The sequence below is a fragment of the Microcebus murinus genome, chromosome 4, assembly GCF_040939455.1.
Source record: "Microcebus murinus isolate Inina chromosome 4, M.murinus_Inina_mat1.0, whole genome shotgun sequence".
NCBI lineage: Eukaryota > Metazoa > Chordata > Mammalia > Primates > Cheirogaleidae > Microcebus > Microcebus murinus.
The window spans coordinates 11821345-11833340 of record NC_134107.1 but is presented as its reverse complement, the minus strand read 5'-3'; the positions used below and the strand labels follow the sequence as shown (position 1 = coordinate 11833340).

Below are 11996 nucleotides of genomic sequence, written 5' to 3'. Positions count from 1 at the left end.
GGTGCCAGGAAGCAGTGACACAGGCACAGGTGAACCCAGAGACCGTCTGAGTGTGGCCTGAGGGGGGCACAGCTGATGGGGACCTGGCCAGGCAGTGGGTGGCTCCTGCCTGCTCCCACATCTCTGCCGCCCTGCACTGTGCTTCCCGTGAGCGGGCCCGGCTCAGCCTGAGAGGATGAGGAGGCCCTGCCACTACCCTCGAGGAGCGTCGCTGGACACCGGCTTGTGAGGCTGGTGAGGGGAGCACAGGTTATTGTGGTCAGAGTCGGGCTCTGGAGACTGGCCGACTAGAGTTGGAGTCCTGATACAGCCCCCTCCTAGCTGCGTGTTGCAGGCAGTGTCTCCAAGCCTCAGTTTTTCATCTGTAAAATGGGGGCAACATCTCCCCTACAGGGTTCAGAAAAAGGTGAAATGAAAAGATGCTTTGAGGTGCCCAGCATGGCCCCTGCAGCCTGCCACATGGAGTAGAAAACTGGCCTGGGAAAGGCGCCCCCCTCCCCCGCCAGCCCGGCAAGGGACCACCACACGTTCCTCCTTCCCCAACCCTGGGGACCCGGTGCGCATCTCTGGCACAACTGGAGGCTTGGGGGCGTCCGCTCATCCGTTCCTTTATTCACTCTTTCGTCTGTCCTCACACCAATGTGCCTCCGGCCTGGCCCCGGGTGGGAGCAGGGACGTGGGGGCATGGGGCCAGCCCAGCTCTCTGACAACTCGCAGGCTGCGGGGCTGGGAGGAGACAGTGTGTGGCGGTGATCGTGGGAGAGGGTTTCACTAGTGCCTCGGGCCTGGCGCTGGAGCCCTGAAGGAGGGCCGCTGTCCTGGGTCTGGGAGGCGGAGTGCAGTCTGTTGGGCATGCGAGCAGTGGGGGGCTGCAGGCACAGGCGGGCATGCGGCTGGGGTGTGCAGACGCGTGGGGAGGCCCGGGGTGGAGGCCCAGGCTGCCAGGGGCCTCTGCGTGAACCTGAGGAGCTGAGACCCCTGCCGGTGCGGAGCCAGGCCAGGTCTTGACCGCGGGTGATGGGCAGTTCCCAGCTCTGTGCAGGTGGACGGGCGGCAGTGGGCAGTGAGGAGGCGGCACGGGGCAGGGTCAACGGGGCTGGCCCCTTCCCCTAGGCCTGGCCCGCTCCTCTTCACCGCCACGAGGGAGTGCTGGGGTGCCGGTGCCCCACGCGCCTCCTGCCACCCAACCCGTCATGCCCCTCCGTGTTGAAGGGGGCGCCTCAGACAGCGAGGGGCAGGAGGGACAGCCAGGTGGGAGAGCGAGGGCCCAGAGGGCAGCACTGGCCCTGGAGGTGAGGCCTTTGTGCTTCCCTGCCCTCTCCGGAGGACAGAAGAAGCCTCCTCCTGCCCGTCCTCCTGCGACCCGCGGCGGGCTTCCCGGGAGGCTAGAGCTGCGTGGAAAGCAGGACGGGGCGCCCCTGTGTGCGCTGTGCGGCCTTCTTTACTGTCCTGTTCAGGAAACACAGGGGGTGTGACTCAGGGTGCGGAGTGACCCTGACCCTGGCCCTCTGTCCATCCTGAGGACTCAGGCTCTTGGGGGCCCAGGAGTCAGCTCCCGGAGCACAGGGTGGTGGGCAGTGACAGCCGTCAGCCATCTGAGGGCCTCAGAGGTGGAGCCTGGGGCCGGTGAGGGCTCCGACAGCGGCCATCACAGCCCGGGTCTCCCCTCACAAAGGGCTCCCCACTCCTTCCCCTTGGCCTCTCTGGAGGTGGACCTGCGGGTAGCTGGACCACTGTTGCCTGGAATGGTGGAGCGAAGGTCAGAGAGCAAAGCCCACGCTGTCAGCCAGAGACCCAGCCCTGAGTGTCCACTCTCCCAGAGATGTGCTGCGTGCCCCTGGGCCAGTGCTGTCCTTCTCTGGGCCTCTGCACCCCCTCTGTCCACTGAAGAGGGTGGGTGTCGGGGCCACCCTGAAGGGACGGAGGGAGGGAGGGGGGGTGTCCCGGGCCTGATCCACTCACTGGGTCTGCACATCTTGGATGGTGTCGGGCAGTGGCAGGTTCCGGGTCTCGGGCAGCAGCAGCGTGGCCAGGCCACTCAGCACGGGCACCGTCCCATACACCAGCAGGGGCAGCGAGGACCCGAGTGTGCTCAGCAGCTGGACCAGAGGCCCCAGGCAGGCTCCCCCCCGGGCTGCCATCTGGCCCAGGCCCACTGCCCTCATCCTGCGGGTGCAGATGCACCTGTGAGCACTGGCTCTGCCTGCCCATGGCCTTGACCTCCCACCCTGGCCCAGGGAGGCCCAGGGCGTCAGGCAGCCCTGAGACCACACGGAAGGGAGATGCAAGACATGAACATGCATGGGGGAAGCCACACCCACCCGGCATCCCAGCCCAGGGCACCACTCTCCTGGGGCCCAGGCACAGCCTCACCTGAGCACCGTGGGGAAGAGCTCGCCATTGTAGATGGTGATGCAGGTGAAGGCGGACCCCATGCACCCCAGCCCCATCACGGCCAGGGCTGAACGTAAGGCCCCCAGCTCTGTGGATAGGCATGGGTTGGCTGTGCGGCCGGGGCCCAGGGCCAGATGGGGGCTCCCTTCAGCCCAGGGGCTTCTCTCCAAGTGTTTGTGAGTCACCTCCACCTGGGTGGTCCAGGCCCCACATGTGCACCGTCTTAAGTGACCTCATGCTCTCCATCTGCTCCTACCCAGACGCCCGCAACCCCATGGCCCTCCCCTGCAACCCCTCCCTCAGTTCTCGTCTCATCGCCACACCCTTTCCTGCTGCTGCCCCCTCCACTCTGCCCCGCTGCCCCACGCAGGGACCTCCATTTCTCCCTACCAGCCCCAGCAGCCTCCTTCCCATTGGGCTCTCCTCTGGTCCAGCACCCTCCGAGGAGGGCCCAGGGGTCTCTGTTCCCGGCTCAAGCCCCCAGGTAAGGGAGCATCGGGCCGGGCGCTTGCTCACCTCGGGGAACCAGCGTGTTGGCCAGGATACAGGCCCCCGACAGCACCAGGGACAGGGCCTGCAAGGGGCGGCGGCCCAGGCAGCCCAGCAGCAGTAGGGTGCCTGCCTTAGCCGGGATGTCCACCACCCCGATGAGCACCTGGAGCAGGAAGATGTTGCTGCCCAGGCCCTGCAAGTCCATGGCCAGGCCGTAGAACGTGAAGCCAAAGGCGAACCTGGGGGCGGCAGGCAGGGGTCAGGGTGGGGAGTGGACTGCTCACTTGCTTGTCTCTTTTCAGGTCGGATTCCCTGGCCCTTCTGCTGCTGGCTCTATGTGGTGGAAGGATCTCCCAGGTCCCCTCGCCAACCTGGCTTCCCGTTGGCTCTGGCCGATGGGAGGCCAGGGTGGGAGGCGGGGAGAGACCAGGGTGTTTCTCCCTCCCTCTCTGCTTGGGGGCTTTGTCTGGGAGTGACTATGTCCCCTCCATGGCTCCAGCCGCCAGTTAACAGGCCCTCCCTCCGTGGTCTTTGCTGGGTGGCCCTGGATCCTGGGCTCGGACGATTCCTTCCCTCCTCCGCGTCCCTCCAACCAGCGTGGATGTGCCTTTCTGCCGACGCGGTTCCCTGGGTCTTGCAAAGTCCTGTTTGGCTTATTAAAGCTGTGTGCTGAGCCCCCGGCCTAGGCTGTCTCCTGTGGGGTCTGACTGATGGGGAAGTGGCTGCTGTGGGCTTCCTTGGGACGCACTCTCAGGCTGGGGGACCAGCAGGAGAGCCAGCACAGGCCCAGGCCTTGCAGCCGGGCCGGCCGATTCCAGGTCCCCTGCTGCCAGCTGTCCAGGGCAGCCAGAGGTGGAGGCTGTGGCCGGGTGGGGCGGGGCTGCAGGGCACGTACCAGCACAGCGTGGAGACGCAGGTCCGGAGGCGCAGTCCGGGCGTGCGGAACAGGGTGCCCAGGCTGGAGGGAGCCTGGTCCACACTCAGGTCCTCCTGCATGGCTGAGAGCAGGACCTGCGGGGTGGGGGCGGCTGTTGGCACTGGGGGTGTCAGGTGGGTCCTCCTCCCTGAGACCCTCCTCCCAGGGGGCCCTGAGCGTCCAAGGGCTCAGGTGTGGGGGAGGGCCCAGCCCCACCTCACCTCGATGGTCAGGGTGTCCCCTGCTGCCCTCTTCCCGTTGATGGCAGCCACCCTCCGAAGCTCCTGCAGGCCACGGTCAGGCCTGCCGGTGGAGAGGAGCCATCGTGCAGACTCTGCCAGCCACCTGCCAGGAGGGGGCATGGGATGGCCACTGCCTGTGGCCCCCAGAGCCTGGCCTGCACCAGCCCACTGCCCTCTGTCCTCTTGGCCCATAGGAGTAGCCTCCCTGGCACCCACAGCCCCAGGCTCAGGGAGGCTGAGGACGGTGGATGGGCAGTGAAGGGTGCTGTGGCCTGTGGCAGCCACTCTGTTGTCCCCTTCTGCCTCCCTCCCGACACCACAGCCCTTGCCCTGCCTCATCAGGAGCCGCGCCCATGGGGGCCTGGGTGCAGTAAGGCCCCCCACTGGCTGCAGGAGCACAGTCTACAAGGCTACCAGGGTCCCCCCACCCCGTCCTGGGGCTTGCAAAACAGGGGTCCAGTGTCAGTATAGGAGAGCCAGGAGGGGTGCCCTGGAGTCTACATCACTGACCTTTGCCCTCCATGCTCCACCCTCTTGGTGATGGGGGTCAATCTGCCATGCCAGAAGGCCACTGGCAGGCACAACGGCCTCCCTGCAGAGCCACTGCCTAGGATGTACTCATCTCCTGCTCTGGGGAGTGTCTGTAAATTAATTGTTACTCCTCTCCAAACTGTTGGGTTGGGAGAGATTTGTGAAGTCGGCCTTCCTCCTGGCGCGGGTGCAGGCGCCTGCCCTCACTGGGCCTCGGCTGTGCTCCTTTCTGCAGCGGCTGCGGTGGCCGAGCAAGTACTGAGCGCAGGGCCTGTGTGTGAAGTGAGCCAAGCTCAGCAGGCTCTCTGTGGGGTGGATGGATCCAACTCACCCTTCCACCCACCTATCCACCTATCCACCGAATAGTTTTGTGTGCCCACTGGTGCTTGGCAAGGGCCATGCCTGATCTATTCCAGGGCAGTGCAGACATTTCCCAACCTCCCATAGCTGCCAGCCCTGTGTGGGGACCGTGGAGTCCCCTCTGACGACTCGGTCCTGCTCCCGGTTCTCTAGCAGATAGACACGTGCATCAGTAATGTCAGTCTACAAGGCAGACTGCGGCTGCGCCGTGCGATTGTGTGTGTGTGTGTGTGTGTGTGTGTGTGTGTGTTGCATCTTTGCATCCCACCCCAGCCTGGCCTAGTGCTGCCATGCCTGGCGCAGAGGAGGGGCTCAGAAAATGAGCCTGCAGGATGGCTGCCAAGGCCTGCAGGGACAGGAGAGGGGACGACCAGGAAGTGATGGGAAGGTGGGGCGGGAGAAGGCTGAGTAGGAGAGGGAGGTGCCTGGAAGGAGCAGGGGAAAAGCAGCGTCCTGGCCACCTGAGCCCCAGGTGGAGTGGCCGAGCCCCGTGCCAGGCCCCCTCCCAGCTCTCCTCCAGCTCACACCCCCGGCCAGCAGCGCACCCAGAGCTCCATCCCAGGGAAAGGAGGGTCTTCCGTTCTCCCGGGTGGGGAGTGAGCAGAGTTTCCTCCCAGGAGGAGGTGCGGGGCGTGGCACCCACCACGAATACACAAAGCAGAGGAAGAAGGGGGCTGAGATCAACAGCTGCAGCGTCGAACAGTCCCGAACACCATAGGCCACTGCAGACGTCAGGACCTGGCCTAAGCTGAAGCCCAGAGAGTTCAAGGTCATCACCAAGGCTCGGGCCTGTGCTGACGTCCACTCTATCACTGCAAGAAGACGGAGCGGGTCAGCCCTGGAGCCTGCATAGAGCACCCCCCGCATGGCACCAGGTCGGGGACCTACAGAGAGTGCTCGTGTTCATCATGACACTCGCGATGGCACAGGCCACCAGGAAACGGAACAGGCAGTACAGGGGGAAGGTGGGGACCACGGCGGCCACTGTGCCCGACATGGCCATCTGAAGGTAGCTCCAGGTCAGCACCAGCCTGCGCCCGAACCTGCGGCACACATACGGAAAGGAGAGGGGTTTGTGGCTTGCCGTGGCACCGGCCGTGGGCATCTGAACACCGAGAGCCTGCCCTGTGCTTGCCCGCTGAGCTGCAGGGCACACTGAAGGCCACTCAGGGCCAGACCCACATTCTCCACCCAGGGAAGGCTCGTGAGCATAAGGAGAGTCCCTGAGGTCAGAGCCCATGGCACACTCAGCTGGGCATGAGTCCCTGTCACGAGGGGCACTCAGCCAGCGGCTAAAGGCAGGGTGCGGCCCAGCAGGACTTAGCGTGAATGTTTGATGGGAAGCAGTGGTTTTCTACAACGCACAGAGCACAGAGTAGACATGGTGAGCCCCAGGCTCAGAGAGGGTGTGAAACTCGTTTAGGTGGCACAGCTGCAGGGTGGCAGGTCAAAGACCCACACCTAGCAAGTAGGGAACTTTCTAGACCTGGCTGCGACAAGCCAGTCTGGGTCAGTCAGGGCCAGGGGCTGAGGGGCGAGGGGGGCCTGCCCAGACCAGGATACTCACCTGTCTGAGGCTGGGCCACTGATGGCCGCTCCCACCAGCATCCCTGCCAGGTAAATGGACTGCGCCATGGGCTTCAGGGCCTGAGAGTCACATACCAGGTCCCACTGGTGGGAGAGGAGGGGGCTGAGCTCAGGGGGCCGTGACAGCCCCAGCAGAGGGACAGAGGAGCCGAATGGGAGGCCCCCAGGAAGCTCAGTGTGGGTGGCTGGCCTGGCGACCTCTAGGGTCGTAGAGCAGAGCCCCATGGAACAGTGAGGACACCTGTGGGCACAGCTTGGCCTTGTGAGGAGCATCCTGCCACCCCTTGCCCAGGGACCTCCAAGGCTCCCTAGTGCCCAGGGGGTGCCCTTGCCCCTCTCCACTGGGCGGCAGCCACCAGAGCTGACACCGGCCCCTGCCCCAGAGGCTGCTCCTCCTGTTCTGTACACAGAGGCCCGGACTTGACTGGCGCCGTCTGGGAAGCAGCCTCGTGCTGCCCCATGCCCCGTGTGCTCCCGCCTTGTGGAACCCAGCGAACCGTCACCGAGGCCGCCTGTGACTGAGCTGCCTGGAGTCACAGCCGAGAAGTGTGAGCAGGGCCAGGACTGGTGAGGCCAGAGAGGCGTCCAGGTGCCAACGTCCAGAGGTGCCCACTCGGGTGGCCCTGGCACTTCCAGGAGCCTGGGGGCCATCCTTGCCCATGGGCTGACCCCTGCCATCCGCTCCCCCGCAGGACCACGCGGCCGACGAGGGCCGAGAGTGAGAGGCCTGGGGAGGTGGGTCCCTCCCAGGACGGGCCCATCTTGAGTCCGGCCAACCGTGATCTGTGACTGCCCTCCAAGGTGCCGGGAGCTGGGGCGCGGGTGGGGGTGGCCTCACCTTGGTCACGATAGTGGCGGTGAAGGTGCTGCGGTCGTACACCCAGCCGTCCAGACACGGCTCCGTGGCCGCCTCGCTCCAGTTGGTGGCCGTGGCGTTGGGGTCCAGGAGCTGCCACTGTGGTTGGCGGAAGCGGCGGCACGGGTGGGGCCCCTGGTTGGGGCCGGGTGGGATGGAGACGGCCAGGAGGGTCTCGGCGTCCAGGACGCTGGCCTGGGAGGTGCTGTTATCCAGGAGGGACACCCAGCAGCGGTGGCTGGGCACGGCTGCCGAGAAGTTCTCCAGCATGGTCTGAGCGACGAGCCACATGATAGGGAGCACCAGAGCCACCGTCTGGAGAGCCTGGTACCTGCCCAGGCCGCCCACTCTGTCCAGGAGCTCAGCAAATGCCATGGAGCCCGTCTCGGGGCCCAGAGGAGGCGCCGCTTCACAGGGGCCGGCCCGGGGCAAAGGGGCCAGCACGCCGGGCCGGCTTGCCCCGCAGCGGTGCCCGCGCCTGCCTGCCCCGCCGGGCAGCCAGGGGCATGTCAGGGCCCACCGGCTCCGCTGACTCGGGCTCTCTGGGCATCTGCCCACTGGCTGTCACTTGGGGTGGCTCCAACTGGGTCCTGAGGCCTTGTGGTGTGACCCTGAGGCCACCAACATCCCTCCGGAGACGCAGCTGCTCCAACCCCCCAGAAAAAGCTAAATTTGGAACATGGAGAAGGTGGAGGCTGAAGTCACCCGGACTGGAATTAAAGTGTCACCAGGTGACACTTACGGAGTAGGGTTTAGTAATCATTTCCTTGGTCAAAGTTTAACTCGGCCTCGAGGGAGGCACGAATGCAACAGAACAGCGTTTCCCCGGCCCCCCAGGGCCCGCGCCGGCCAACAGGGTGACCCAGGGAAGGCAGGCGGGGACCCTCCTGATCCCGGGCCTGGGACGCTGTGCAGACCTTTGTGTGTGGCCAGTGTTGGCGGCAGCCAGCCCAGCCTCACTGCCACTCACCAGCTGTGTTTGCTGCCCCGTCCCAGCTTCCTCTGCTGTCACCCTCTCCGGAGCCCTTTGGAGCTCATTGTGCCCAAAGCACCCTAGGATCCCTGTCCCCTCCCCAGATCTACTCCTCCCGGGAGCCCTGCCCTGGCTGTGGCCTCAACCCGGAAGCCAGAGTCTGCTCAGGCCCTGCTCGTTTTGCCTCCTGACATTCTTTCTCCCCACCTCTCCCAGGCCACACTGTGCCCTCCTCGGGCTTCCTGCCTCCACGCTTCAAACCCTCAGGTCAATTCCTGCTTAAAAGCCAGGGCAGCTCCCAGTCACCGCCAGCCAGCGACGCCTCACCGGCAGGGGCTGGGGGTCGGGCAAGGCTGAACCAGGGCCAAGAGAGCCCCTTTGGTCAGGACAATTAATTCTCCAGGCTAAAGAGCCAGAGAACACAAAGCAGCAGAAAAGTGGGTGCACACCTGTGTATATGAGTGTGCACGCATGCAAGTGTGTGCACATATGTTCACACAAGTGTGTGTGTGTGTGTGTGTGCAACGCAACAGTGACCCACAACCCGGCCGTTAATTCTCATGTGCTTTGGACACAAGACTGTCTATTTGAGAAATAGCTCCCCTCCCATCCGCTTCTTTCTGCCTTACCCACCCTTCCCTCTGCCCCTTCCTGTCATCCACCATGCACGACTTCTTTGCCTCCCTGGACTCTGTGCCTCAATCCATCAACTTCCCACCATGTGCCCTGTGCTGGCCTGCTGGGGTCCTGCCCTTGCTTGTGCTGTACATGTAGCCTGCAGTGCTGTCTCCAGGACCACCTCTGGGCCACATCCTGCATGTCCTACAGGTGCCTCTTCTGCAGCGGGCTCTCCTTGCCTATTCCTGCCCTTCTTTGCTTTTTTTGCTCCCGCCTATGCTCGAGGCTCAGAGTCATCCATGGAGCCCCATTTTAACGCTGTCTTGCACTCTCCTATTATGGTCCTTCTGGCCTTATTTCCAGCGCAGGGACCTCTTTAGAGCCTCATTGGAACCCAGCACTGATTGGGACAGCAAATGGAATCTCCATGAAGACTTGCTAAAGTGCATGAGAGGTTTTTAAAACATTTTCCATCTTTTCCTGACTATAAAATCAATTTATATACCTCCCCCCAAAATTCAGAATGTATTGAAAAGTATAGCTAAAATAAAGATCACTCTTAAAGTCATCAACCAATAATCATCATGTTTACATTTTGGTGTAAATACATCCAGGCTTTGTTTTAGTAACTTATATGTTCAGTTTCATCAGCCTGGGCTGCTAAATAAGCTTAACATCTCCTTTTGTAAAATCCGAAAGGAAAGCCTCTGACTTTTAATTAGTGATTTTAACCAGTTCACATTTATTATGATTACTGACACGTTGGGACTTAACAATATGTTTTCTTGTTTACTATATTTACCTCTAAATCTTTGTTTCCTTGTTCCTATTTTCTGCTGAATCTGTTGAGCCTTCCTGTTCTATTTTTCTGCTGTCTTGGGTTGTCAGTTGTATGTTTTACTTCTGTTATTCTTACATTTGAGCACACAAACTAGGAGCTATTTTATACCATCTCCTCTTTTCAAACCTACCACCTCCTCCTCCATTCTCTCTCTCAATAGATGGCCCTCCTTCTTATTTGGCTAGGAAAATAGAAGCCATCGGAAGCCAACAGTGTAATTCTCGCAGGAGCTCACCCTCCTAGTGCCCCCACATTCTGTCCTCCCCGGCCCTGTTCTCTCCCCACTCCCAGCCCCTCGCTGTGCGCCTGCAGCCTCTCCCTTCGCCTGCTCCTGTCTCCCTTCTCCCTCTGGCCGTTGTTTCCCCTCTCTACCGGGTAATGCCCATCAGGGTAGAATTACGCCGTTTTCCCCTCCAGTCCCTCCTGTGAGTCCCTTTTCCCTCTTCAGCTACTGCCCACCTTCTTTGCTTCCATTTGCAGCGAGAGTCTATGAAAAAGGATCACCAACACGTATCTCCAGTTTCTCTCCCCATTCGTTACAGGATCTGCGCCAATCAAGTTTCTGCCCCTGTCCTGCTGTCACCAGTGGCCTCCCCCCTGCTAGATTCAGTGACAGTTTCAGAGCTCATCAGTCTCTGATCCTTCTCCCCCCCGAAGACACTTTCTTCCCTGGGCCTTGGGCACTCGCCTGGTTCCTCCTCCTCTCCCCACGCCCTTCATGGTGGGGGTCACAGGGCTCGGTCCTTGGCCTTCGTCTCTGTCTCTGGTCCCTTCACATCTTCAGCCCGACCCCTTCTGGGAACACTAGACTTTCGATCCAACTGCCTGACGTTAGGTGTCCAGCGAACCCCTCACTCTTAGCACGGCCGAAGCCGAGTGCCCCCAAATGTGCTTCCCCTGCCGCGTGTCCATCTCTGTCTCTGGGAACTCCGTCCACCCAGTTGCTCAGGGCGATGCCCCGAGCCATCTCTGCCTCTTCTCTTCCTTTCTCACCCCTTACGTTGCCCAGGTAACCCCGCCGGCTCTGCCTTCAAAACCTGCCCGCGACACGCTCACCTCTCACCTCCCCCACGGCCACCGCCTTGGCCTGAGCCGCCATCACGCGTCCCCTGGGTCGTTGCAGTGGCCTCTTCATGGGCCTGCCTGCTTCCTCCCGTGGGCCCTCACAGGTTATGTGCCACACAGATGGAGGGGTTCCGTTTTACGTCCGTCAGACCACGTCACTTCTGTGCCTAACACCTGCCAGCGTCCCCTCATCTAACTCAGAGTGACAGCCGAAGTCTTCACAAGGACCTGCGCTTAACTGCCTCCTCGGCTCATCTCCTCCTGCCCTCACCCCCCTATCCCGCCCCACGGCCTCCTTGCTGCCCCTCGGACATGCCAGGTGGGTCTCTGCCTCAGGGCCTTTGCACCTGCTGCCCCTGTTGCCAGGAGCCTTCGTCTCCAGTGACCCCCACGCCTCACTTCCTTCGGGTTTTTGCTAGGAGGTCCCGTTCTCAGTGAGGACTCCTGCGACACCCCACTTAAACTTTAGCTGCCCCCACCCCTGGCACCCCCAATTCTTTCTCCTGCTTCTCTTTTCTTCGTTGGACTCACCACCGTCCATCACAGTGAGTATTTTGCTTCTTTACTTTGCTTTTGTCCAGCTTCCCGCCACTAGAAGCTTCTCGAACATGGAGTCTATGGCTATTTTCTCCGCCGCTGTGTCCCATCGCCTGGAGAAATGGAAGCTCCCAATAAGCACGGACAGAATGCATGAGTGAGTGAGCAGACACCTAGGGTGCGTGATGCCAACACACGCCTGAGCCGGGAATCAACATCCTTCCTGTGGGAGACGTCCGGCTCCCGAGTCCGGCTCACCTGTCTGCTCTGTGGTTGAATCCGTTCTGCTCTTTGGCCCTCCTATGAAGACGTTTATTGCCCAAATCATGGGCATTACAATTTCAGAATTTATAGTTTTCATTTCAAAAATCACCATTTGGTTCTTTTTTATAACTGCCTGTTCTTGTTTCCTAGTTTGCATTTCTTGCCTCATGGTGGAATCATCTCTTTTACCTCTCGGAGGACATGGACTGCGCTTTCCTCGCTCAGGTGGAGACTCGCTCCTTGAGCAGGTTTTCCCGAGTGACGAAGATGTGCCAGGCGCTGCTCGGGCACCGGGGGAGCAGCAGAGGAAAATTGCTAAT

The 11996-nt window shown here is 61.7% G+C and overlaps 1 protein-coding gene across 1 annotated transcript; it reads right to left on the bottom strand.

The window, feature by feature from the left end:
* Positions 1-592: 592 nt before the first annotated feature.
* On the bottom strand, positions 593-8104 carry SLC22A12 (solute carrier family 22 member 12). Its single transcript, XM_012777951.3, has 10 exons — positions 7361-8104; positions 6503-6606; positions 5824-5978; positions 5579-5747; positions 4024-4147; positions 3782-3897; positions 2911-3125; positions 2374-2482; positions 1963-2166; positions 593-1449 (listed from the first exon to the last, which is right to left on the bottom strand). Exons 1-10 carry the CDS (start codon positions 7751-7753, stop codon positions 1386-1388), a joined length of 1653 nt encoding a protein of 550 aa, XP_012633405.1. The 5' UTR covers positions 7754-8104; the 3' UTR covers positions 593-1385.
* Between the last annotated feature and the right edge of the window lie 3892 nt (positions 8105-11996).

Coding starts and splice junctions, on each gene's coding strand:
- SLC22A12 (XM_012777951.3), bottom strand. CDS start 7,753: ATGGCATTTGCTGAGCTCCTGGACAGAGTGGGCGGCCTGGGCAGGTAC. Junction 5,979..6,502: donor AGTGGCCCAGCCTCAGACAG/GTGAGTATCCTG, acceptor TGTGTGCCGCAG/GTTCGGGCGCAGGCTGGTGC. Junction 3,126..3,781: donor TGCGTCTCCACGCTGTGCTG/GTACGTGCCCTG, acceptor TGCCGCCCCCAG/GTTCGCCTTTGGCTTCACGT.